This window comes from Poecilia latipinna, unplaced genomic scaffold, assembly GCF_001443285.1.
Source record: "Poecilia latipinna isolate Pla-1442-1.1 unplaced genomic scaffold, P_latipinna-1.0 Scaffold2087, whole genome shotgun sequence".
In the NCBI taxonomy this organism is placed as follows: domain Eukaryota; kingdom Metazoa; phylum Chordata; class Actinopteri; order Cyprinodontiformes; family Poeciliidae; genus Poecilia; species Poecilia latipinna.
The window spans coordinates 116,294-143,424 of NW_015114703.1; the positions used below are offsets into that span (position 1 = coordinate 116,294).

Consider the following 27,131-nt stretch of genomic DNA (forward strand, 5'->3'; position numbering starts at 1 on the left):
GGAATAAAAAATTAAACTGAAATATTCCCTGATCACACAACCCTGAAGCTTGATTCTACCCTTTATCTCAGATTGTTTCCAATCAGCCATGGTCGAAACATGACTGCAGAGAGCTTGGAAGTGCTTCAGTAAAAAAAATCCCTCCCCTCTGTGTTTGCAGCCTTTCAGGCCCCTGCAGGCATTAGGTGTAGTGTGTGAGATTCCAGGCCTTTACTGCTGCAGGTGTAGGTGTAGTGTGTAAAATTCCACCCGGTATTGTTGACTAGAGGGCCGTCGTTCTAAGAGATGTGAGCAGGCACTTGTAACAGCATACTCCACTCCACCCACACTTGATTAGGAAGTCTAAAGCATCTGGAAGCACAGCTTTTTCTTTTTTGTTTTTTTGGAGCAAGTGATAGTCAAGAAAAGTTTGCATTTTGAACCAAACTGGTCAGGTGAATAACCAGATATTTACACGGGTGCTAAAACACAAATGTTAAAGGAAGAGAGTGAAGAGCTGTTGCTATGGTAATGCGTTTTGTTTTTTCCAAAATGATAGCTTTAATTTGGCACTCCCTTCCGGGCAGCAGGGAGTGCTCCTGCTACGTAGGTGGGTAAACATCCTTAAGATGTTTAAAATATCCAGAGGGGGTGCAGGTTGCGTGTTTAGGAGCTACCATCACACACAAACAGTAGTTATGAGCTCCCCCATCCAAGTCTTTAAACAAGATTACAAGTTAAGACAGGCGATATAATGGAAAAAAATATTTTTAAAAAGTGCATGCTCTACAGCCACACATTCAGTTTGAAAAAAGGTCAGCCCACAAAAACGGCAAACCACAAATGAGGATTCTTAAGGTAATTTGACAGTAGAATTTATGAGCAACAGGATGCCAAAATATTTCTCTGCAAATGAAGATGCAAATGAAGCTCAAAGAGACGCGTCCAAAACTATTGGGAATGTTTTCATAGGGAGAAAAATCAGATGAGTAAAAAGCTTTGACAAAGACGAGTCAAAAAATAAAAAAGCGACAGGGTTTGGGCGAACGAAAAGGTCTCCCTAACAACACTGTGTTGACTGCAGCTGAAGCCATGAAATTGCATTGGGGTGTCAAATAATTATCGGCTGTTTGTGTTTTTCCAGAAATCACATGTGAACATAAAACCAGATGAGAATGCTGTTGCAATGGAGTCCAATCCCAAGATTTTCATCAGAGATTTTCCACACAAAACGTCATTTTTCTCAGGTCTTATCTCTGAATCACATCAAGTCGTCCTGCAGATCAGGACAGGAGCATTTTCCTAAAGTTAAACACTTAACTTTAAGGCAAAATCACCAAAACTAGAAGAAGTCTCTTTATTCAAAGTCTTATCCTGGAACTACTGCCCATCCTTTTCCAGGTGATTCCAGGGTTTTGAATCGGGATCTCTTTTGAAAAACTTCTTTTTAGGGATGCTGCTGAGGGAGAAGGGAAGGGAGTGGCTTGAGGGCATCTCCTTCCGTTTCACAATGCACTCCTTGATGGCCTCTTTAATAACCTACAACAAAAAGCACAAATAGAAGAATTAAATATAAATTGCAGTGATGCAGAACACCCAAAAATGCCAAAAGAAAGGAACAACTCGTGTAATAAATAGACTTATATAAAGTCACAGCTGGTAAAAACATTTGGCTGGCAGCAAGCTCTAAAATGTTTTCCCATATATTAGTGCTTCTTCTGAACTTTCCATATTTACTAGAGTCTAGACATTTAGGAAGCAACGAGACATTATTATAATAAAGTAAAAACCAAATTAAAATAATCAGAAAAATTACATGTTTTTATTTTCTGTGATTATTCTGTCCCCTTATTTTGTGTAATCTCTCCTCCTCCAGATGTTCATACTCAGTTAATTGGTCTCATTTGTTTCTAGTAATCACTCCCTCCCTGGCTATGCTGACCTCCAGCCATCATCCGTCTTACTGCTTTAGCTCTTCAGCAGCTCTCTTTTTGTATCTGTACATATTACATGAGAATCTGCTCGACTGTGATTCTGTGGGCAGTCCTAAGACTCCATGACGCATCAAATGAGGCGCGTCACAATGCAGAAAAGGGTTAGTTTTAGTTTACATTTTTGCTGAATAGCACTAGGAAAAATGTGCTAACATCAAAGTGCACCTTTATGCAGATGACACCAAAGTTTACAACTAGATGAAGAAGGCCATACTTTTACCATCAGGTGATTATAATTCAGACCTTATCGAGATGGCATGATCCTATCTATATTTGGTATTTAGTGGCTTGATGTAATTTCTTTCAGAGTTCACAGAGTTCATGAGAACTTTAGTCTCAAGATGAATTAGTTTTTTTATCAATAAGTAAAATAAAATGCTCAATTAGTTGGTTTTTTTTTAAGTTCTTCAATGTGGTGACATTTTTTGTATGCTGCTTATGCTGACAACTTTGAGGTTTAGATTCTGTATTTTGTCTAGAGTACATACATTTTTTTCTTAATATGGCAGAAATTGTGTTTTTTTTAATTATTATTATTTTGGACATTGGTTGGGGAATAACCTTCATAATGTTCTCACTGTTAAAGCTTTTGTTTCTCTGGGAGAGTTTAGAAACTGTATTATGTTGACTGACTTATTTTCACATTAATTAAAAATTTTTAGCTCACAGCTGTGTGTTTTCTTGTCCAGGTCTCCTGCGAAACAGAGATGTTGACATAAAGGGACTTTCTTCTTAAATAAAGGTAAAAAAAAAAAAAAAGAAAAGCTTCCCAGCAGTGGATATTTCACCAAGTTTAATCTGAGGCTGGTTTGTACAATTGCTTAATGAACTCCAGAAATTCAATCCATTTTCGAACCCAGTTAGCGTGTAAAGTGCCATTACTGGACAAGCTTGAACACGTATCACTCATTTGTAGGGATTACGATGAGAAAACCTCCTTTTTTAAAAAGTGCCTGGTGCAATGACGTGTAATTATAAACTTGTGTCGAAATACACTGCAAGACTCCTGAAAAAATGCTGTCAGAACAGCCTATTGTAGAAGGACAGATTTTACTGATCTGGAATTGTATGGCTATAATGCGCAGCACAATCTCTAGCAAACTCCAAACACGGAAAAATAAGGACAGATTCTTCCCAACTGTCAAGAACGAAGGATGATCATTTGGGTTTACTTAGAAGCACCAAAGTACTAGAGTTAAATACAAATCCACTTCAGCAGCTGAAGCTTGAGTACTACAGCAGTCAAGTGATGCATTGCTGCAGCCTTACAAATTTATAAATATTCAAAAGCAATTTCATAGAAAGTTTTTATATTTTTCTCTGCGTTTTCCTCCTCGCCCCACTTTTTGTTAAATAAAGCTAAAGTATAGCATTCAGATTTTCATATTTAATTCATATTTAGTTAAAGAACATGTTATATGTGTTATATGTACGATATGATTGGTGGAAAAAAGGTTGTGCATATTCTGCGTACCATGACATGCCCACACTCTTGAGATTCCTTTTCACTAAATAATGTTGGCAAGAAAAAAACTACTACTACCAGAGAAAACTGTATGATGTATGGGTGAAATAAAATCTCCAGTGAAACTTGAATCATTCAGCACAGAAGTGATTCAAATGCAGTTGGCTAAGTAAGAGCATTCCTCAGACAGTAAATCAAACAAGCATGAGCCAGACTTCCTTTGTAATTCTTAAAGTTTTTGATGTTGCCCAATAATATACTAAGGAATCCAAAACTTCCTTACTGACAGAAGTTAATAAAGATAGATGACTACGGCTTATTTGAGACGTTTCTGAATCACTCTCCAATCCCTTCATGACCTTATGTTCTTACACATTGCAAAATTTACTGCCGACATCGTAATTGGTTCTTGTTGCGGAAATTTCATTTGTGCCAGTCTTGCAACATCACCAAGCTGACCTCGAGGTTGTTGAGGGTGTTGAACTCCATCAGGTCATGGAGTCGGGTGAAAGCCTCGTTGGAGTACTGGAAGTTGAAAGTTGAAAACGGCGACTCCGGGTCATCAAAGATGTCGAAATCAGCCAACTCCTTCTCCTTTTCTGTCTCTCTAGGAACCCCTGTGGACAGATCAAACATGAACAGGGAGTGAAATAAATAATCTGGTTTATTCACTGACACGAATGCAGTTTTAGCAAATGTAGTCTATGTTGAACTACATTTGAACCGTTATGAGTTTTATTCCAACTTTTTACACATGCAGGTTAAAAGTTAGAAAGTGCAGACACTGGAATTTCATTTACGGTTTCATTTCCTCAGATGTCTTTTGGCTTTGAGAGCAAAAACAAAATGTTTGGTATCATATAAACAGCCTTCGAAAGTCAGTGGGCAGATGACTAACAGAAACGCAAAGAGACACGAATGGAAAGGAGGAGATTCTGTGTCTTTGCATGATGGTTTGTTTCTACAAACTACACTGCAGGATGCAGGATTCCCCATCTGCACCTGGATCCTACAGGAGCCATATATTAGAGGGGTGAGTCATAAAAGCTGAAGACACTGTGACTCATTTTTGCATGTGTACATATGCACCAATTCCTCCTAGACCTTGAGCAGATGGTTTCCTTTTGGGGCCCTCAGATAAAGCGTGTAACTTTTGGGAAAAACGCGAAGCGCATTCTACTGCTAACTGATTATGATTGCATTCCCACATTCTTTTCACATCAAAATTCCTCACATTTCCAGAGTCAAACTTACCATTTGCGCTAACAGGAAATTAGTGTAATCATGATAAGACATGGTCTTGTAACATTGACCCTTCCAGCTCTGTAAACATCTCTGCACATGCTCACACTCACCAGGCGCCTTGAATTTCCTGAAGTTAATGTTGACCAGGACAAAGTGGATCACAGTCGGGCAATTCTTTTCCCCCTTCCTGGGTTTGAAGACGTAGCATTCCTTCAGACCCTCGCGATCGAACACTTTTGGGTCAATCTTAGGGAACTGGAGCTTGTTCATTCTGGCCCACTTTTCTGCTAACAGCAGCTCCTGTGGGACATTTTTACTAATTAGATCATGTTTTTTGGTGAGTTTTGATTTCAGTGGATTTAAGAAGTTTCTAACCTTGAATGGGGGGCTGGAGTCGCTCGGTCGAGCAGAAAAATCAAATGAGATGATGAGGTCAACGCCGCGTTGCGGCCGTAGAATGAGCGGGTAGGGGAGGTTGTAGGTCAGGCCGCTGTCTACCACATGGATCTTCTTACTCTTCACGTCCAGAGGTTCGTAAATACGGTCAAACTCATCGGGGTCTACAAAAACACAAAGAATGACAACTACATTTATTTTATTCCATCTAACCCAACCTTGAGTTGGATGGAATAAAAGAAATACAGGGTGTATGACACATGCAACTGGAAGAAGGAAGTACAGCCTTTCAAATGATCTCATAGGGAAAAAAAACCCAATCTGTGTTATTTGAGTGACACAGATTGGGTATAAATGGTGACTAAATACATGAATGCTGTTCTGTGTTCAAGAACAGAGTCTCTTTAAGCAAAGCTAAGTAAACTTCTAGCTTCACAGAAATAATGTTTGCTGTTTGCCACAACTTGTCACCTAAATACACTGGATCCTGACTCATGACATCATAGCACTTGTCTAAAGAGAAATGGTTTCCAACGATAATTCAACTGAAGAAACAAACTGGGTAATATCATGTAATCTAATCCAAGCTACAGGTTTTCCAAAAGCTAATCATGAGATCATCGTTCTACACAAATCCATTCAAATGAGATTTTTCCTAAGTGACATTAACTTTGGATTTCATTACTGCTGTTTTTCCTTGAGTAACTTGAATAGAGTGTAGCTTGAACATATTTTAAAAAGTTGCAATATTCACACTTGAAGCCACAAGCTTGCTGCTATGAGTACAGGGTAGGTAAAACTCTTTCACATTTTGAAAATCTTTCAACAGGTGGGACTAAATACACTGGGAGGGTAATCAAAGAAACGAGACACGGCTGGGCTCAATCAACAGGGAAGACAGAGACTCACAGGCTAATAAACACAGAAAAACCTCAAAATAAATACACAGAAAACACAGATCACAACACTGGTAAGATGTGAACAATTTAATGGTTTTTGCAAGACACTTTCACTACACTGCATGTAGTTTAGTTGCCTAAAGGCTTTATGTCAAAACGCCATGTAATAAATAAAACTGACAAATAATGTGGTATTTATTGTACAAAAGTTTCAGATCAAAGCATCACTTTCTGGAGTGATGTAAAGAAAACAGCCAAATAAAAACTATACACACTCAACAAATCACCACACAAAATATTTTCAAACTGCAGCTAAAATCTAATTTCATAGAAAACTTGATCATTTGAATCATTAGAAACTAAAACAATAAACAAGCACAAGGAGACCAAAAACAAGGTAAGAAAAAGTGAACAAAGCTTTGACTTCTGAATTATTCTGGTCGCATCAGAATTTAATCTCTAAACGGATTAAGAAGAAACGGCGAAGGTATCGTGGATCATAGTAAAACTGTGTAAAACGATCCTGACCCATCTTGATGTAAAGAGTGAACAGTGCATCGTTATTTTCATCTTACCTGTTACAGCATCCACTTCGTCTTCAGGTGTAAGCACAGTATATTGTACGTCCGTTAGAGGAGAGAAGGGGACGCTGGTGTTCAGGTTCAGGCCCAGCATGAAGTTATGCACCTGGTGAGGCGATAAAAGGAGATTTTAGACAAAGAAAATGCAGATCGACCTGTGCTGACGTTTAAGTAGTGCACCTTTCCAGCTCGACCCTCTCTTGTGTTGAACAGGGCAGAGTCACTAAAGAGCGAGGTGAACATTCTCTGAACCCAGCTGGCCTGAGCGGTGCGGCTGTACTCCTCCTCTGCATCTTGGTTTTCTGTTCCACCTAAAAACCAAAATGTACACAAACACACATACTTGGCCTTTACATAACTTACAAGGGTGTACAGAAAATTTATGGATTATGTTAATTACCTTTTCATGTTTTTAAAAAAATATTTATAAGTGTAATCAGCTTTGATTGGCCCACATGCGTTGTTTCTTCCTCAGCATGTCACATTTAGCTCTACAGAGGTTTTCTAACGAGTCAGTGAGTTATCTCGAGTTTTAGTTACTTAGGAAGTAAACTGGCCATTAATCACTCACTGATTTAGCCCACCAAGGTCTATATAACGTGAATCGTTGTACAACAAAAGAGCAAGCTAAGCAACTCATGAGTCATGCCAAGAAAATTTGAACTGTATAAATATTTTTTTTCCCCTAACTTCAAATGAAAGAGGAGGAAATACCTGAGAAAACAAACTGAGTTTTACTAACCATGCTTGGTTTGTACTACGTGCTGTAAAACAAAAGTACATAAAGAAAAGGAAGATAAATGGAGTCTAGTGACAAAATGCCACTAACAATGAGACGTGAAGAAAAAAGTCTATGAAAGTCAACACAAAAGGACTTTACTCTCTAATCCTGCTTCTGTTTTTATACCAAAGAATTTCACAATGACATCATTCAGCTCTCAACGCTTCACGCCGATTTGTGAAAATGAACTTGTATTTTTTAACCTTTTGGATTAGGAGTTTTCAAACATGTTTTGGATTTTGTCATCTGACCTTGATAAACAGTAAACCATAAAACATTTCAAGTATTTGGCTACCATCATACCTGTAGTTTTATTTTAATCTAAGTGACTTCCTCTTAAAAATTCTCTACAAAAGCAACGGCTTCCACGTGTTGTAACAGAAAGAACTGTGAGATAATTATGGTAGATAATCTTATCATGGTTAGATCTCAAACATTAACTCGCTAATCAACTTTTTGCTTGCAGAAATGGAGAGAGGCCTACACTGAGCAAATCAGGCAAAAATATAACAAGTCAATAACCTTTTAAATCTTTAAAAAATAGTTGATTTTATAGTGTTTTTTTCTCATGCGTTTGCTCCCTGTTTAATACATATTTCTTAACACCTGTATCTATGCATAAGAAAAGTCCAATTCTGAGGACTTCTGAGATTAAATAATTTAAAAAAGTTTAGAAAACAGTTTCTAAAGAGATTTGAACCAAGACCAAGAAAATTTTTGTCATGCAAGAAAGATGCCCATGCCAATAGAAGAAGTCACATTTAAATCTTTAGATACAGAATATGTGTGCGCTGGTCAGAAGACACCAAAATTTAACGATTATATTACCCATATGCAAAATGCGTGAACAAAAGTTTTACACTGAACAGAACATCCCCACAGTGGAACATGATAGTGGCACCGTCATGCTTTTATTACAGCTGGTTAGTGTTGGCCGTCAGAAACTGTTTGTTTTAAATTTCATCTAAATATAGAAAACTCTGACACACCTTCTAAGGCTTATGCACGCATTGGAACATGAATTGGTTATTTGTTACTTAAAGTCGTGCAGCTTTAAAAAGAGAAACATTAGACATCTTCACATGCAGGAACAGAGTTCATTTGAAACCAACGTCTTTCTTTTTCTGACACACCCTTTTTCTCAAACCTGTCTCTCTCTTTCTCTCCCACACATTGTCCTTTTTTTCTATTTATAGCTTTTTTTCAGTAAAAGTCTAGTTTTTTTAATCACAATAGACAGCTTTTCTAAAGTCTAAGTGAAACACTCATTAATCAGCAGAGCCTCTTAAGCAAAGTGATTTTTCTCATGCAGCTGTCACGCCAGCTGATGCAAATGGAAACTTTGCTTCAAACACATCAGTGTTACAATTATTCACTGTAAATCAGCTGTGCATTAAATCCTTTATGCATTTCTCAGCTTACCTTTTCTGGGTTCATCGTCATTGTCCAGGCTGTCTTCTCCAACAATGTGCTGGGGTTTGATCTGCTCTGTAAGACGTACAAAACAATTCTTCACTCTGCAAGTCCTTAAACAAGTTTATTTTAAGTTTTAAAGTTAACCTGATTTCCTGTTTTGTAAGGTTTTGTGGCATTATCATATTACCATCAGCTGCTTATCTTCGTGAGAACTACATTGTCACAGTCTGACTGTATGGCGTAAACGCCACCAATTACAAAAGCATTCAATCAAACGAAGAGCTAATGAGCTGTCATGAAGTTAATATGTCCCCTCACAGCTGGGTTGTCACTGGTACCCAAACTGCATTTTTTAAAAAGCTCTTTGAAGGTGTGAGATGAAGTGACTAAAACCAACCTCCGGACACATTTATGACAAAAGGATCTCAGGTATGCAGTGATTTCCATCGCAGTGTGAGGATGTTCCATGGAAACTGATTTCAATCAGAGATGTAGAAAAAGAAAACTAACACAAGTGACCCATGACTGCAGATGTCTGATTGTGCTCACACAGACTTCAACATTTACAAACTAATCTAAAACACTCTTGCAATCACAACCTGAATATCCTCAATTTTAACTACTATAGGAATATTATACATTATATTTACTTAGTAAAATTCTGTCATGAACTTTGGACCAAAGGTCTTGTTTTGCTTTTTATATTCAGTTGATTTTTTAGGTTTAAGATTACTTGTAGTACTCTGGTGTTTGTGTTTTTGTTCAGCTATTATCTGCAGTCTTTATCGTTATCGTTCTCTTTTTATCTTGGTTTATTTCCTTTAAATTTAACTTCAGTTACTTGCCTTCCTTCACTGCTGTTCCCACTTTCTAATCAACCACCTACTTCTTGTTCAATAATCACCTCCCATGCAGATATATCTGTCTGTCTGTCAGCTCTTTGTCAGATCATCCTGTGGTTCCTTGTTCTGTAGTATTTGGATTCATCCCGACATTTTTGTTTTTGAATCTTTCTTTTCACCATTTTATGACAAATTCAGAATCGTTCTGCTCCAAAATGTTTTTACAGGTGTGTCACTGAGATCTCAATTTATTTTAGCAATGCAATTCAAAAAAGTAAAACTCTTAGATGTGGCTGTAACAAACAGATACATCTTAAACATTTCTTTCAGGTAATTTTGATGTGGCTGTGTGGTAATTTTGTAAATATTTAAATAAGCCAAAAAAGGGGATTTAATCTGCTTATCAACTTTGATTGTGCAATTTTTCCTACCACGTTTTTCCCCTTAACTCGTTTTTCAATTAACGTCTTGAAAAAGAAATCATGAAAATTTATTTCTAAAAAACTAAATATATTGTTCTGTGTGTAATGAATCTAAATATGTGACCAGCTTTTTTTTTTTACATTTATTTGCTGAAATAAATTCTCCTTTCTAATTATCTCATTCACTGAGGTGCACCCACATTTATTTTAATTTATTTACATTCATCTGCAATTTACAAATTTCTTTCTTTCATTAGATCAGCCTTTGCTGTAATATTTGCAAAAAATATATATTTTAAGAAACTTTTATTAGTCTTTTTTCCCCCAAAATATCAATCATATGTTTGTTTTTAAATTTCAGTCGGGTATAGAAAACTAGAGAGGGGATATACATTTAAAAATCTCTAAGCTAACTTGGTGAAACAGTTTTGTTACATTTCCCATTCATTTTGTCTCCAAAAAAAGGAGAAAGCAGGGTAACAGCTTACCTAACTCCTCCTCCATGGTGCTGCCTCCGGCTGTGTCCTTGACTCCCAGCACTCGGTTGAACAGAATGGAGAAGGCACTTCCCCACACGCCTGCCACACCAAAACATGCTCAGTCAGTATCGAACACCCAAATCATGTGCTCCAGTTGAAATGGTTCATCCTTACCCATCAGGAAGTGAAGAGGGTTCTCTTCGTACTTCTTCACAACTGTTCCCATGAAGAACTTGCTTCCAAACAGGTCGGGCGTCATGAAGGTACCATACTTTGCCATTCCTATTTCATACGGGCTGAACTCAACCCAATCTGGAGGTTGGAATTAGAGTTAATGTGAAAAAGTGTTACTCACCAAATAATATTAAACACCTAATTATTGTGAGATGATAGTGCTATGAGGAGAGGTATCCACTTTAGATGTAATAAAAGCAAAACTTTAAAAGCTGCCTTTGCCAGGAACCACAGTAGTTTTTAAATTTGTTTTTGCCTCCTCTTTTGGTACATCCACCAAACATAGTTGCCTCATAAATAGCCTATGTAGGGATTCAGTACTTCTGGGATTTGACCACGTCAGTCTTGAGCAGCAAAAAGTTTCTGGAGCAACCATCGGAGGCTGTGTTCACACAGCAGGTGACTGAGACCCACAGTTTGAACTTCCATGAACTTTTCACCCCAATAATATCTGATCTGTGCCACTTACAAATGTAATGTCACATTTAATCTGACTTTCATGTCACTGATGTGAGACACAAATCATTTTCCTGCACCAAAAAAAGTCAGACGCAGCAAATCCAGACATAAACAATTGATAAAAATTATGATTAACTTATAAAAGAAGTCTGTCAGTGAAGCGCACTGCGCATCCAAACAGATTTCACTAAGGAAACTGCAGTCAGTGCTCCACAAAGAGCCATTAATATCAGTTGTGTTTTCTTTTTATTACCTTCCTTTGTGTTGTTGCAATCTTGTGACAATACTTTTGGCTCCCATTGTTCTGTTAACTTTACAATCACACTATGAAACGACTCCGTTTATTATTGCCTCTGTAAACAATGCGCTGCTTGTGACAATCAGATTTCAGCAAAAATTGGGAATTGAGAGTCAAGAGTTGCAGCTTTAGTCTCCTGGCCTCATATCATTGAGGTACTTTAGGACAAAATCAAACACGCAGTTCCTTTAAGACAACCCAGACCTTAAAGGGACTGGAGGCTTTTCTCCAAGAAGAACCGACATATTTATTATCTGAGAAAATAAAGTACTTCATCTACAAAAAAAAAAACAAAAAAAAACCAGACATCAAGCTGTCAATATTTGATCAGAGCCATTTGGGAAGTTTCTGATGTCAATATAATTGAAAAAAAAAAAAATAGCACAGCAGGATAACAGTAAATGGCTTCACCCAATCATGAGTGATATAATTTATGTCTTCTGAATAATTGGCTCTAAAAATAACTTTCTTCCAGTGTATGTGAATGTGTGTGTAGACATTCCTAAGTTTGTAGAAACATCCACGACCACATTTCAAACATTACTAATCACATCAACGAAACTAAAATGCTTCACGGTTGAACAACTACCTAAGGTAGTAAATGTCATTTTCACACTAGCTCTGCAATGGTTGCAATGTTTGTCATCGAGACAGTTTTTCTTTAACTGTTAGGTACTGCTGCTGTGCGATAAGAAAAGAGAAACGTGTAATTCCAGATTGGGTACAGGTTTTGCGTCATCTTCGTAAATACATGTCGAAGTGGCTCTTCACAATAGTATCTTTTCAACGGCAACAAGAGAGGGAATACCTTACTCTGGATCAGTTTTCTCACAGAGGCTATTGTAAGAGCAGAGCCCTGCGCACATTTATGATAAACAGAAACCTCTGTGGATCAAGTCGCAAGGGAAATTTCTCAGTAAATCGGCCCACAGTGAAATATCTCCCCACAAGATTGTGGGTGACCCCTTCTCGGAATAATTCAGTAATTATCTGATGCAAATAAATAAATGTAGCAGGAGGAAAGAAAATGTGATTCATCTGTAAACTATATTTAACTGTCAAATTACGCACCTGCTGGTGCGTCTGTGACGTCACATTTACTTCCAGAGACGTAAATCTATATACTGTACATTGGAAAATGTACAAATTCAAAAGGAACATTTTGAAAAGTTATTCAGGATGTTAGAGTTCAGGTTCAGTGCAGCTCAGCTGATAACACTCAGGCGAACGATAAGACGTTTGGGATGTGATTAACTACAAAGATTTTACAGCAAGTTGACCGCACTGCTGAGTCTGCGCTTTCCTTCCAAAGATTATGTTTTTAAAAGTCATTGTGAGGTTATGTAGTCTTTTTTACATTCATCTTCATGGCTTTATTTATTTTAGTAGTGTTACATTTTGTTCTTGCAATAGCATTTTGTAAGCCCCATTTGTAGTTCCTATTTTAATTTGGTAGTTTCTGTGGTTGCAACCTGCTTTACTTCCTCTGATCTGCTCCTGTCTAATTGTGAAGATTGGGTTTTCCTGTGTTGAGTCAATCTCAATCCATTTATAGCAGCTGTCTGCTTGACTCTGGAGGTCTGCATTTAGTTGTGTATTAGATTTTTCATCTATGACAGATTTAAAGACCCTCTTACTGTCTTATTGACTTCCCAGTGCCTTCTTATGCACTGAATACCTAAAAGTCTTATGTTTTTTTTTCATGTTTTGCTTTTGCCTGTTTCACACGCAATTTTATTTCTTTATTTCAAATGGGTTTTAAAAAGACAAGAGAGCAAGCAATCAGTGGGACAGAGATATAAAACAATGCAAACCATAACACCCAAATGTCTAAACCAGTGATTAAACCTTTCAGAACAATTACAATGTGCAATGTACCACAACACTGTCCAGACATTTTAAAACAGAACAATAGTTAGGTGATTTGTGTTGTTTTAAAATAAGAGAAAATCATTCAAATTGAAAAAATTAACAGGAAAAGTTCCTGCACATATCTCCCTAAATCATTCCCATAAATAACTACATAAACTACCTTTAATTGTGAAAATGATCCTTAAGTGTTTGAATGCAAAAAACTTATCAAAACATATATTTTTATGAGCATCAACATCAGAAGTAGTTGTGTGCAGCCAAGAAATGAAAATGCTCATTTATATAAGCAATCAAAAGGAAGTGGTTAATACTGTGTGTTCAGTAAAATCTCATGGTTTCAACTGACTTTAAAGAAACAAGTTTATCTCCTACATGCTGAACTGAAGGAAAGTTTGCTTCTTTTTTCCCTCCATCCCACTTTTTGATTAGTTTTCATAAATCATGGCTGTTTGCTGTCAAACACCCCTACATGGAATTAAGTGTAAGATAATCTGTCAAGTCTTCTCCCTCTTTACAAAGAATGGCTGATTGCTTATCTCCTTTTAGCAGCACTGGAAAACTTGTAGTCAAGCAGCATTTAAAACAAAAAAATTTTATCACTACAAAGTGAAATTAAAAGATTGATGGTGGAAACCGAGTCAGAAATGCTGTTTATGGACTGGAACTCCTTGTGTTGCACTCTGTGAAATGAACAGGAGACAATGAAATCCTAAAATACCAGAGCTAATCCAACTTTTTATTAATGTTGTAGCTCCATGTTTTTGTTTTCTTGTTTACAGATGTCTTAATATATTTAATATCCAACAAAAGCTAAGCTAAACCCTGGGCACTAATACCAATGAAGGCAGGTTAAAGCCTGGACCGGTTGACAATTTTTGTCATAATGAGCCAACTAACGATGAAATGAGTTACAATAGCCGCAGTTTAGTCCTCTTTTTAAAAGTTTTAACTGCTTCAGTTGCCATAGAGCCCACACTAACGAAGAGGAAGTGTTGTGTTATATGGGACAAACCTAGAACAACCACAAACTGGTGCTTAAGACAGTTCCTTTATTTAGCTCAGCTAATGTTTTCTGTAAGTGCGGAATTAAAAGACGGCTGAACACATCGGGCCACATCCTGTCTTTGACACCAATGCTACATTACAAGGAATACGTGTTGGCTGCTTATTTTGCATGTGGTCTCACTGAATATGTGTATACATTACTCGTTATTTATGCAAATGTAGGTCTGCTGGGAATATGAGGTGTCAGAGATGAGCTTTTAGCATAAAACAAGAATCCGAATTACCTGCAAACATGAGCTCTGAAACATCTGGTTTGACGTGTAGACATGTGAAGAGAGGTAGAGGGCTCTGGGACTGGTTTATTTTCTCCTGGATGTCACTTAGCTTGATATCCATCCTCTGAATAAACAGACCATAATGTTTGAATCAGCTCATACGCACTAATGTTCACATTTCTAACATCATAATAAGGAATAATAATTACATTCCCCAAACTACAGTAGGTAACTTCTATATTAAAATGTTTTTTTTTACATATTTATTAAAACACTATGTCACTATGTTGTGACAGTTTGACATGAGACAGATAATGTGTGAAAAGAAATCTTTGCCCTCTCTCAATGCTAACTATAGAAATACACTGCTTGGTTAGAAACAACCATTTTCTTTTTAAAGAAAATAAACATTTAATAGCTGAGTTACACTAAATCAGGGGAATTCACTGGTTTTCATGAGTAAAATAAATAGTAGCTGTATGTGGCTCCTACCGCAGGTATAAGAGTTTCTCCTATGAGCATGCCGAATACGTCAGTAAACGTAACTGGCTGCCCTGATGCTTTTTTGGTCCACAGGGCCTGGATGTAGTTGGTGATGTGCTGAGGCAGCAGCAGCCTGAGAGGATTGCTGCTGACTCTTTTCATCAGCTCGCTGTTGATGTCTTTCGGACCCTTGTTTGGAAAGTCGGGGTGGGAGTAGAGAGTAGACATATACCTGGAGAGATAAAGTGGAAGAAAGACAGAAAGAGGTGGTTTCAAATTACAATTACAGAATAAATAAGTACAGATAAGTAATTTTTGCTGTGGCACAACCACAAGTTTTTATATTTTTTGGAGTGATTTTATGTGAGTCATGTTCCAAGTCTTTAACAGACAGTTTTTTGGGGGGGGTTTTCCCATCGTCTTTCCACCTCTGACTCGGACGAGTTTCGATCTTCCTACTGAAGAAAAGCATTCCCACTGAGCAGTTATTTATTAACTGAATTTTGCTGCTACCAACATGTGTTCTGGCTGATGTTTACTATTAGTTAAGGTTTTCTCTTCCATCAGTGGCAGATTTATGGAAGGTATGCAACCAAATCTCTCAACTGACCTCTGCAACTCCTCCAGATATGTTTGGTCACTGGAGTCAATTTCATATTTTTGGATATAAAAACCTTGAAATCCATGAATCATTTTCCTTCCCCTCTCCAGATATGCACTGGTTTGTGTTGGTATATCACATAAAATCCTCTCAAAGTACACTGAAGTTCATGATTGTAGTGCAGAGACAAAGTAAGAGAAAAGAAAATACTGATAAATAAAGAAAAGTCAAAGAAACAAGCATGATGAAGGTGAGACATGAAGAAAACAGGGCAGGTAAACACGTACCATGTGGACCCAGAGAGGCCTGCAACATACGTGGCACAGTCTAAGACCCCAGACTCAAACAGGGCCTTCATCACTCCAGAAAACCCGACCATTGCACGAAAACCTCCACCTGAACCTGCAATGGCTATCACTGGAACCTGGAACAGTAAGCAAATTTATAATAAGATGAAGAAAGATATGCTTAACAACATCATTATAACCTACAGGCTTTAAAAACAGTGGATTCAATCTGGATTATTCTTCCAGCTTCAGTAACTTCCCTTTGCACAGCTTGAATGCCAAGCTAGTTACATCATGCCTTTGCAGCAGTCTGTTAGATATTTTTTGGTATTATCATTTTGTTATTACTTTAGTTCATATTCAGTCTTACTTTAGTTCATATTCAGTCTAATGTTAATCAGTATTATTGTGATTTTCTGTTTAAAGTGTTCTCTTCCTTATGTGTGTATAAACTGACCTGGAGGTTACGACTGACTGTTTCATCTTCATGTGAGACAGTTAACTCTGTGTTTCCCAGACCTTAAATTCTTCTTGTGTTAGTTTGACCTAGAGCTGAACTGGGCTCAGACCGTAGATCAGATATCACACCTGGAACTGAGTTGCTGGTTTGTTTAGGTTAAATGTTTTACGACCTCTGTTGTTTTTTTTCTGGCTGTTCTGCTTGACAATAAAACAGGGGCTCACGCGAAAGCAGACCAGAATTCTCTGTGAACGGCTGATGAGGTTGTTGATGGAGAGTTCTCCTTTTGCAAAAGCTTTGTCTATGAAATTCATATACGTTGTCTGTGGTCTTTTTATATAGGTTCGAGAAAAAGTACCTATCACAGTCCTTTGCCTAAGTTGTGTTTTAACAACTTCAGCTATTTCCTAATTCTTATTGTGCAACACCCGGCCCGTGCAATCCATAATTTCTGAATATTTCTACAGTCAAAGGGAGTTGGAGGACGGCCTTCACAGTAAAAGGCTGTAACAGGATACTTCATCCCTCTGCAAGTTCTCGTACAATGAGGAGAGGGAACCACTGGCCAGAGCTTATCGCCAGCTAGCAGGGGCACCACACCAAAACAGCTCTGGCGGGAAAGGAAGCTAAACTAAATGCATGGGAGAAAAGGTTGAAGTTTTGCGTCAGAGATTTCCACTTCATGTCAGCAAGTCTGCACTGAAGCTTGATTACAATGTCTAAAGGCAACAGACCTTAATGCTTTGGACTGTTTTTCCTCTGGTCAATAACCTTTCCTGGACGGAGCTAAAGATAAGCAGGAATATGGAGTAGAGCAAATGCTACTGTAAGCACACATCAGAACCATCACTACTTTATAAAAAAGAATAAACTCAGTAGAGTAGAAATGCAGGAAATATCGTGTTGCTTCATGTCAGCGGCAGGGTTAACATAATCCATTATGGAAACAGTTTTAGGGCCAATATCAGCCCTTCCTGTTTTTCAGGTTATCAGTGAGGCGACAGGATAAACAGTAGTTTACCTTTCTGATAAAAAAAAAAAAAAAAAGTTTTGATTTTGCATTGCGCTGACTGTGAACCAGATCAAAGTGCTTCCTTATTATGGGTCACTGACCAAAATAAAGTTTTATGCTTTTTGTAGAGAGAATCAACACTGAACAAAGTATTGTTTGCTGTTTAAATCTGTTCAGTTTTTTTTAAATAAAATATTATATAATTTATAATTATTTTACCACCAGCATACAAACTCCTGATGATTTTTTTTTTAACCTAATGGCAGCCATGTTGTTTCTGTTTCTTCTGGGCCTGATACCATGTGAGAGTTTCAGTGCTTTACCAAAAACATTATTCCTCATAAACTTTTGTTTTTTCAGACTGCAAGCATAAACTTCAATGTATTTAATTCTGATTTGATTCCATGAACCAAACTAAAGTGGTAAATAAGTGAGAGAGGGAAAATCATATGTTTTCGAAATTTTCCAAATAGCTCCAGCTCAGTCAAAATGGATGGAAAGCATTTGTGAAAATTGCTTTCTTACCTCCGTTACGTCTGGACTTTGACTAGGTCATTCTAACACATAAATTTGGTTTGATTTAAACCATCCATTGTAACTAAAGAAAAGGGTCTAAAAAACAAACGTAAGTTAAACCCAATCCAGACATTATTTTAAAAAACAAAATTGAAAACTGTAATTTTTCGTCTCGTCCATAATTGTCTGCTACTTCAGGTTTCTCATAAAATAACATGCAATGAATGTCAAGGGTATAACGTGAGAAAAAGTTGAAAGCACTGGATACTTTTGCAAGACTCTGTGAACACCTCATTGTGTTGTGTGTTATTTAGGCGCTAAGTAATTGAAAAACAGCACAGAAGTTGTACATGTGAAGTGCAAGCAGTGTTTACTTTTTTAATTCAAACAGGTGAAGTTTTCACAAGTAAGAACTTAAATGTGGCCATTTAAAATGTATGAAAAATGACACAAAAAAGTGTGTTAATAACACGCTGAGTCATTACATTCCTGCCTGTTTCTAGGTAGGAGTACAAAGTGAGTAAAACTGAGAATTTAAGCTGTCACTTCAGGAACCAGCTGTCATTTCGATTGTAAATGTAAAAAAATGCCTCTGCGTTTCTGCACTCACCTCGTGCGGAGCGCTGGGGAGGAAGCAAGGCTTCTCCATGTCGAGGAGCTTTTTAATGCCGAGCATCACTCTTTCTCTGCGGGTGTGTCGAAACTCCTTCTCTTTGTCACACAAGGCCAGGCTGAACCTCAGGTCCTGGTTTGTGCTGAAGATGCAGAAAATAAGATTTAGGTTTCACGAAAACGCCGACTCATGTCGAGCAGAACGTGGTTAGAGAATAAAATCTTCTGACAGGATGATCAAAACTGATCTTCTTTGTCTGATAAGATCTGCTGTCAGGTGGTCTGCTGTGAAACTCACCTACAAACTTTTTCATCTTTATCACTCACCTTCATATAATTACAAACCTTTTCTGGAACATTACATTAAATGCAATTACGGGAAGGAATCAGCTGCAGATTTGATTACTCATTTACTTTGTTAGGCAACTAGTCTGGTTCTAGTGTGACAGCACCTTTATAAACCAATATTACTTATTAAATATAACTAAATAACATTTAATTTTGATTTAAAAACATACCAGATTTCCAACATCATCTCCAAGTGTACTTTGGTTGCCTGTAAAAATAAACATTATGTGGTTATTTAAGTGTGACGGAGGCCACAGCAGGAAACAAACTATCCAAATGGAAAAATGTTACACTCTTGGCACACAACCACCTCAATAAACATGTAAATATATCATCATTCATGAGATTTTTTCACTGACGCTTTCCTAGCATTCGTCTGAAGCACTCATTTCTGCAGTAACGCACATTTACATAATTCATTTCGAAGTCATTTGCGAGAATTTAAATCATCGGGAAAAGATTTTCCAACAACATTTGCCATTCAAACATATGAATATTAGGTTGTGTAAACTAAAGTGACAGCCTTACTTTTCCAAATTTGAAAATTTCCAGCTTTTTCTGGCCCACTTTGAGCTTGGTGATGTCAAAGGACGCCGTCCCAAGTGTCTCGTCCATGACATAGTTGGCATCCATTAATGTCAGCTGATTGGAATAAACAGTAGAGTTTATGCTGTTGAACATGTTAATTCTGTTTAGCTTCACCAAGATTAAATTAAACAAACATTGGAAAATTGTCTAAGCAAAAAAACGAAACATTTTGAGTCATAATCCTGTTTCATAGCTGCAGTGCTACTGCTGTGTTGCATCATTACTCAGTCATCTTCTGCAGAACTAGAACTGGACTTTCAAATGCAAATCTCACCTCCAACACATTTGGCTGGCCGGGGTCTAAAATGAAATGAAAAGTCTCATTCCACTTTGGGTTGATGTTGTTGTCTATGTGCTTCGTCCTCTTCCTGCTCTCCGGAGCGGTTGGGATGAACAGCTCCACATATGGATCTGGAGTATCCACTAAACACGCAACAGATTGGGTAGATTTACTAAATGATCAGATCTAATGTGGCAGAAAGACACTCCTTCGTGTCATTTGGAAATCAGAAATATGAGCAAACATATTTATATATATAAAGTTCCTCAAGGTTCTATTCTGGGGTTACTTTTATTTAATACTGACATTCTCCCCGTAACCCAGATTATGGATTATTACAACATCTCCTATTATCCTTACGCTACATTTTCATCTCACAACCATAATGTCTTACCAAAAAAAAAAGCAGTGTAAATGATGGAATTTCTTGCCTAATTAGCATTTCAGACGCCATTAATTATATTTATTTTACATTTTTAATGAACATAAGTACAAAAATCAACTTCTCTACTCTAAACAATGAATCCATGTAGCATTCAGATTCATAATTGTTTAAAATACTCCTAAATACTTACGCAGGTCACCAAGTGCTCCTTTGGTAACACTTTCAGCACGAACGACAGTCACAGTGAATTTATGAGAGATTTGATATTCCACCTACAACACAGTTCATGTTTAGTTCAAAACAACTTTAGTATTCTGTGTGAGAAAATATGTGAAACCAGCGTAAAGAAAATGATAACAGATCTGTCGGTTGCAAAATGAGTCGTCAACCAGAGAAAACATGCAGGGGGTTTGGCATGACAGCTGACAATCAAACCCATCGTGAAACGCTTCACTTTGTGCCACTTTGATTGAAAACATGTAAGCATTTACTATACAGTTAAAGATACATTTATTTTTTATTTCCACGGTTGTGCGGATTAGTTATAGACTAATACAGGCAGCTAAACAACTTCCGTTTTTTTTTTTTTTTTTAATAATTGCTAACTACAGACGTATTTCCAGCACTTCCGGCACATTCCATCTTTTCAATGTTTTTTGGAAGATGACGACTTTTAGGGTGCGACCAACTTGATACAACAGTAATGAATGACGACAAAAGCTATTATGGTTGGACGCAGTCAACTATACTGACAATGATATTCAAAAATGCTTTGATTGGGACATCGCCAATGGAAACACAAACATTGTTTGGTTGATAAACAAAAAAAAGCCACAAAGAAGACAACTCGTTGAGGCAAAAGTGGAATAAAGCACTAAAGTTTGCTGGGCTTGAACCTAAGGTTTTAAGTTTGTGTAAAATGACAGAAAATTACACTTCAAGTTGTTTCTACTCTGAATAGTTGGGAGCTTGACTTCAAATTTTTGTTTCTCCAAACTTGGATCACTGCTATGTTCCTTAGAGAACATATTTGTTTCCTGTACGGTAAGTATACTCCCCAGTGCAAAAACTGAACTTTCCCCAGAATTATGTGACACAATTACAGTAATTATTGCTTCAGATATTTCTAAATAAATTTTAAAAAAGTTAATACTATATTTAAATGTGTTGGCAACACTCCAGTTTAAACAGAATCCACCCGGTTGTATTCATGAGCTGAGAATGTTATAACCATTTATCAAACTATCACAATAAGACAGACAGGAGGTGCTGAGTCACAGCTCAAAATCAAACATCGCTTGTTTCTTTGGTATGATCAGTGATAGGCTTAGGTATGCATCTATTTCTGCCCATTGATCACACCCTAGGAATTACAGAGGAAATTGCAATGTTATGCAATGTTACACATTAATTTGTAAAATCTAAGATTACTTCTTTTTTTTTTTTTTGTCCTTACAACAATTTTGACAGGTTATAAATAGATTGTGTTAGCTGCGCCTAAACTGTGGGCGTCATCCATTTGTTCTATTAAAAAAACAGAACTTGTGTTTCTTTTCGTCTGTTGTTACGATACCTTGTTACATCCAGAGTCATTTTTAGGTCATTTTTCAAGAACACTGTCACCTCAGTGGATATCATTTTACTCCTAAAGGACATTTTAGTTTTAAAACTCTAAACACAGGAAATATAACAAATTCAAGATGGCACTGGATTGTCAGGAATACAAGTCTGACAAAGATTATCTCAAAGTTGTGTTCAAATTAATAAAAAACCTCTGATCTCTACATTAGCAGTTTGGGTTTTTGAAACTTGAATCTGTATTTGTTGAAGGAAAATGATCCGAGTCGTTCTGTGGAACGACTGAACCACCTGAGATATGTTTTACTTGTTGGCATAGAGCAGCTACATGTATGAAGGTACAATGAAATTATTAAAAAGCTACACATTCAAAACCAGTAAGCACATTTAAGACAATCTATGATGCACATATTTGCTGTACAAATTACTGCAAATCCAGCTCAATAAATCAGGTGAACAATATAATAAAATAAACTAATAAAAAGAAGCTCAACCAGGGCAGAAAGCTGTCAGAAGTTCCCTTAAATTTTTCGTATTCCTGAACAGATGTTAATTGAAACGAGTGATCCAGAGTTTTGGTCCTGATTGTTTTTCAGCCTGGACTACAGAACCTGTAAAATTAGTTGATTTGAATAAAACTCTGTGATGATCTGCAAGATACTGAGGTGCCATTTCATAAAGACATTTTAAATAATAACATTTTAAAGTGTAATACACAAAACTAAACTAATTTGAGTGTATAGCTAGTTTTTGTTGTTGATTTCTTATTTAATGGCACAAAGAAGCTAACACAGTGATTTTAGCTCAGTTTTTTATATATATATAAATTAAGAAACGTAAACTCCAAGAACTTCCTTTAATATTTTTCCTTAAAAGTCAAAATGATACTAAATGTTACAGATTATAAAGTCTTTGATTGCTGCCCTTTTTTTTATAAAGCCAGTTGGAACGTCAGGTACATTTTTGTTCTCAAATTTTTGTCTTAGTACCCTGATAACATGAAACACTGTGATATTTTCACGTCATACCATGAGCATCTCATCCTAGCACATGCCAAGCACCATTCTTTTTCACTTCATTTATGCTAGAAATATCACAGCGTCCCATACTCACAATTATATTGGAAGCCATTGCAATGTTTGGAGAGTAATTCTCAGGAAAGCCCTCGACGTGATGCAAACTTTGACTCAGAGCATCTCAGTCACACACTGATGCAGTTGGCCTGAAACAACAACAAAAGAAGCCGATTTAGATTAAGTTCTGATTTTTTTCCCCCTAGAACTAAAGCAAACAAAACTTTGCACAGGTTAGCTTTGATTAAGGTCAGCAGTTAACTACAACAAGGAGTTAACCATGGAAAAAAATAATCTATGCAGCTTCTTTTTGAAGGTATGAGTTTTGAGTCCAACACCAAATAAAAGGGCAAAGAAAAAATTATCACCATGCAACAAGGTAACATCCCAAAAATGTCTATTTTTTATTCAACTAAAAATTAAAAAGGCATCAGAAATATATTATTTCTGACAAACTGCAGTTAGAATTTTCATACATTTAATAAGAAAAGTTTATAAAACATTTTAAAATGTATTTGCGATAAGTTTCAATTATGGACGACTGGTTGGTGCGCTGATGGATTACCCATTAGCACACAGAGTGATGATACAAAATCCATGCAGACAGATTCCAGGCTGGGATTTGAACCCAATACCTTGGTACTAAAAGGCAAAAGTTTCAACATTTGCTCCACTGTGCAGACCAGAACCGTCATTATCAGCACAACCCTTCGCATCTTGGCAGGCCCAACAGGAAGTGTGCTGAGCCACTAATTGTGATAAGACAACCAGACCAAAAGCAAATGTGTGTATGAATGTGTGTGTTTCATACATCTTTTTGTCAGGCAGTTCTTGAGAGGATAAGTTAGAGCACCAAGAACCGTCAAAATGTGAGTCTGTTGAGTCCAAAGTTGTTTAATATTAAATGTTTTGTCTTTGCTTTACAACTAAAACCTTAAAATCTGTGGCAAGTATTAAATATTCAGCTCCCCTGAGAATTAATATGTTCAGTGTAGTTACTGGGACATGTTTTATGTGCTTATCTATACAGTCGTTGCTCATGCAGGGTGAAATTCCTGCTCACTCATCTTCACAGAAAGCTCAAGCTTTGTCAGATTGGAGAGAGTGTCTTTAAGCATACATGTTCAAGTATTGACAACAAATTTCCAAGGCCTGAACTTAAACTGGGACATTCTAACATACAGCTAAATATGATTTATGGCCCCTGGACTGATTTTGTGTGGCCCCTGAATGACACAAATGAATCCCACCAGTGCAGGTGATAGATGAAGGCTTTTTAATCCAATTAGGACAAAACTATAACCCATAAGTTAAAATTTTCTCATAAAAATGTTAGATACAGCACAAAGTATTCATCTTTTAAGGACCAAGCTTTTGTGCTTTCTAGATGGGACGGCATTGATCCATTGATTTATATGCTAATGCAGACTTGGGTGGACCCAAGTCTGATTTTATTTACAATATTAAAGCTTTTTTCAAATAAAGATTGTCCTAAATTATGTTTTTATTTGTAATAATAGACTAAATATGTTAAACTAGTAAAGTGAATGTCTTTCTTCCAATAAAAAAAAACATGCAAAACCCTTTTGAAGCTTTGAATCTACAATGATTTAGACATTGTTTCCACAGAAAAAATAAAAAACATGTTCTCTGCTTAATTAATGTGTCTAGATTGTTGTTGCGCAGGAAATTGATGATTATAGTTCAGAATTTTTTTTTTTTTTTGGCCTGTGAATACTCAAGTTGCCAGTTTTGACCCACGTTACAAAATGTTTGACACTCCTGCTCTGAACGTCTCAGTCTGACTCTGACTGAATGTTTAGGATCATTTTCCATTTTCCACCTGGGAGGGGGATGAACCTCCCTCCCAGGTTTTCCTTCTGGATCATTCTGGATTTAGCTCCATCCATCTTCCCCTGACTAGCTTCCCTGTCCCTGTTGAAGGAAAGCATCCCCACAGCATGATGCTGCCACCATCATGTTTTACAGTGTGTTTGTTTGTTTGTTTGTTTGTTTTTTTGTTTGTTTGTTTGTTTGTTTGTTTGCTTGTTTTGTTGTTTTTTTTTGTGGTAAGTGAGATGGGCAAGATTAGTTTTTTTGACCAACACGTTGTTTTGCATGTAAGCCATAAAAGTTCAGTGTGGAGCTTTTCAGTCAAATGTTGTTGCCTCCCATTTATGGCGTAATTATCACTTTTCCAATGGCTTTCATCTTGCCATTTTTAATACAAGTCAGATTTGTGGAGCATATCTGACTCCACAAATTCAGATATTTGTGGAGCCACAGTCATCTTATTAATAGTTATAATAAGATAACTATTATGACTAATAGTTATATTGCCAAAATATTTCACTACTTGAGCAATAGATCTCTGCAGCTCCCTCAGAGCAACCAGAATTCATGACTGTTTCTGTAATTAGCAAGATGTTGTGTTGTTTAATCACATAAACCGCAATGAAATCCACTAAAGTTTGTGGTTGTAACATCCAGACAAGGGGTATAGATACTTTCAGAAGACTCAATGAGAATAAACAAAGTTGTGACAAAGTTGCTGTGTCACATAACCAGCAGTAAAATGTAAAGCTTGGTGTATATTTGCAAAAGAGATGACAAGGTGATTATTTTTAGCCGCGCATAAATATTTTCACTCTTTAGAAATTTGCATGAATGGTGCGCAAATGTACATGTACAGTGCGGATAACGCAGCTGAAGTTCATTGAGTCTTTTTTTTTCAGCTGCTCATCAAAGCGTGCTGTTATCAAGTGGACAGAGAGCACGTAGAGGGTCTCTGTGTTCACTCCAGCCGTCACGTAGTTTTCAGCAAAAAGCTTCAACTTGTGTCGGTGCCAGCTCTCCTCGCTGGCTGCCCTGGTTCAGCGGCACACAATGAGCGCATGCAGGCGGCCAAAATAGCTCCACGGACGGCCCCCGCGGCACTAACATTTTCATAAAGTACAGCAACCAAGCTGCCATGATGCAAAACAGCTGCAGTAGTTCAAACTATAGCACATACAGAAAGCTTCCTCGTTTTGCTACAAATACTCTGAGGCATTAAAACAACAAAAACTATGGAGGATTACGTGTATGAATCACTGTGAACTTTTTAGAAGGACTTTTACTGTGAGAAAACTTTCCAGTCTTTCCCAAGCGTCTCTAAAAACCGGCCACTCGACACCAACGACTGGTTTGGCCTGATTCTTTGGAGACGGATTGACAGTGTTATGGCTGTGCACATTTATTGATTTTAATCCATTGGTTTTGATCATGCAAAACAATGCAGATGACAATGAGAGCTACACATTAAAATACAAGCTCACTCTTATTAACTTATACGCTCCTTGTGTACGGATTTTCTCTGTCTCATCCTCCAGCAAGAAGCTATATTTACAATAATCTGTCAAATTTAGCTGTTGAAACAGACATTTATGAACTGGACTTTTAAAATGCACGTTAATGCGCGTAAATAATGTATTTTCAGCTTCCTTATTCTGTGTGAGCGTCCACTGCGTTAACTCTTCAAAACCAGGCTCCAGTAGTAGCCGAGTTTATGGACACACTTTCACACATCTGTCCGAATTTCTTTCACAAAAGGCGAGAGACCGTGTGCAGATAGAGAAGGAAACAAAAACTTACCTGAGCAAGATCGCGTTTCAATTTATAAGTCCATTTAAATGTGTCATGTTGAGCGAGCATAATCGTAGTGCAAGAATGAAGATGGAGGAGGAGGCGCTTCTCGGCACCCGGTAGTCGGGTAGTTCAGCGGCCAAACTAATGCAACAGATAAAATTGAGTTAGATGAAGAAAGGAAAAAATTCAAAAGGAAAAAAAGTTTAATTTGTCAAAGTAAACAGTGTGGAAATCTCACAGTAAAAAAAAGTCAGAAGTTGACTCAGCAGGACTACAGTGCTGGTAACTCCCCCCAGAGAACTTTTCCAAATGGGCTCCAACGCGTAATTTCCTCCACACGAGGGCACTTTTTTCACTTTGGTGAGATAATAGCGAATATGACACAGCAATGACGACAAGACCTCTCATAACTTTTTTTCAATACAATCCAGACTAGATCAATTTGCTGTCCCTAGTCACTGTGGGTTTTTTAATTATAGTATGATTAAAGTTTTCCATCTATTTTTTAAATACTATCACATCACTTTAACTTAATTTATCCAACAAGAACATTGATTTATGTTTCTGCAATTCGTTGCGGACCTTTCATTTCGGCTTGAAAAGTCAATGTAATTGTCATCTGTATGATTAATACATCGG

General features: G+C 37.1%; 1 protein-coding gene across 1 annotated transcript; it reads right to left on the minus strand.

The window, feature by feature from the left end:
• Positions 1-377: 377 nt before the first annotated feature.
• pla2g4ab (phospholipase A2, group IVAb (cytosolic, calcium-dependent)) lies at positions 378-26,750 on the minus strand. Its single transcript, XM_015016983.1, has 19 exons — positions 26,499-26,750; positions 22,906-23,014; positions 20,405-20,486; positions 19,824-19,972; positions 19,490-19,603; positions 19,132-19,169; positions 18,612-18,756; positions 16,014-16,150; positions 15,135-15,357; positions 14,652-14,766; positions 10,674-10,811; positions 10,509-10,598; positions 8,763-8,828; positions 6,740-6,870; positions 6,554-6,665; positions 5,059-5,243; positions 4,794-4,983; positions 3,898-4,055; positions 378-1,518 (listed from the first exon to the last, which is right to left on the minus strand). The coding sequence occupies exons 2-19, from the start codon at positions 22,921-22,923 to the stop codon at positions 1,360-1,362; spliced, it is 2,250 nt and encodes a 749-aa protein (XP_014872469.1). The 5' UTR covers positions 22,924-23,014; positions 26,499-26,750; the 3' UTR covers positions 378-1,359.
• Positions 26,751-27,131: the final 381 nt, after the last annotated feature.

Bases quoted from the DNA above. Each gene is read 5' to 3' on its own strand.
- pla2g4ab (XM_015016983.1), bottom strand. The intron at 15,358-16,013 runs GTACGTGTTTAC...TTATCTCTCCAG, and splicing joins GGCCTCTCTGGGTCCACATG to GTATATGTCTACTCTCTACT. The intron at 10,812-14,651 runs GTAATTCGGATT...TCCAACCTCCAG, and splicing joins TTCAGAGCTCATGTTTGCAG to ATTGGGTTGAGTTCAGCCCG.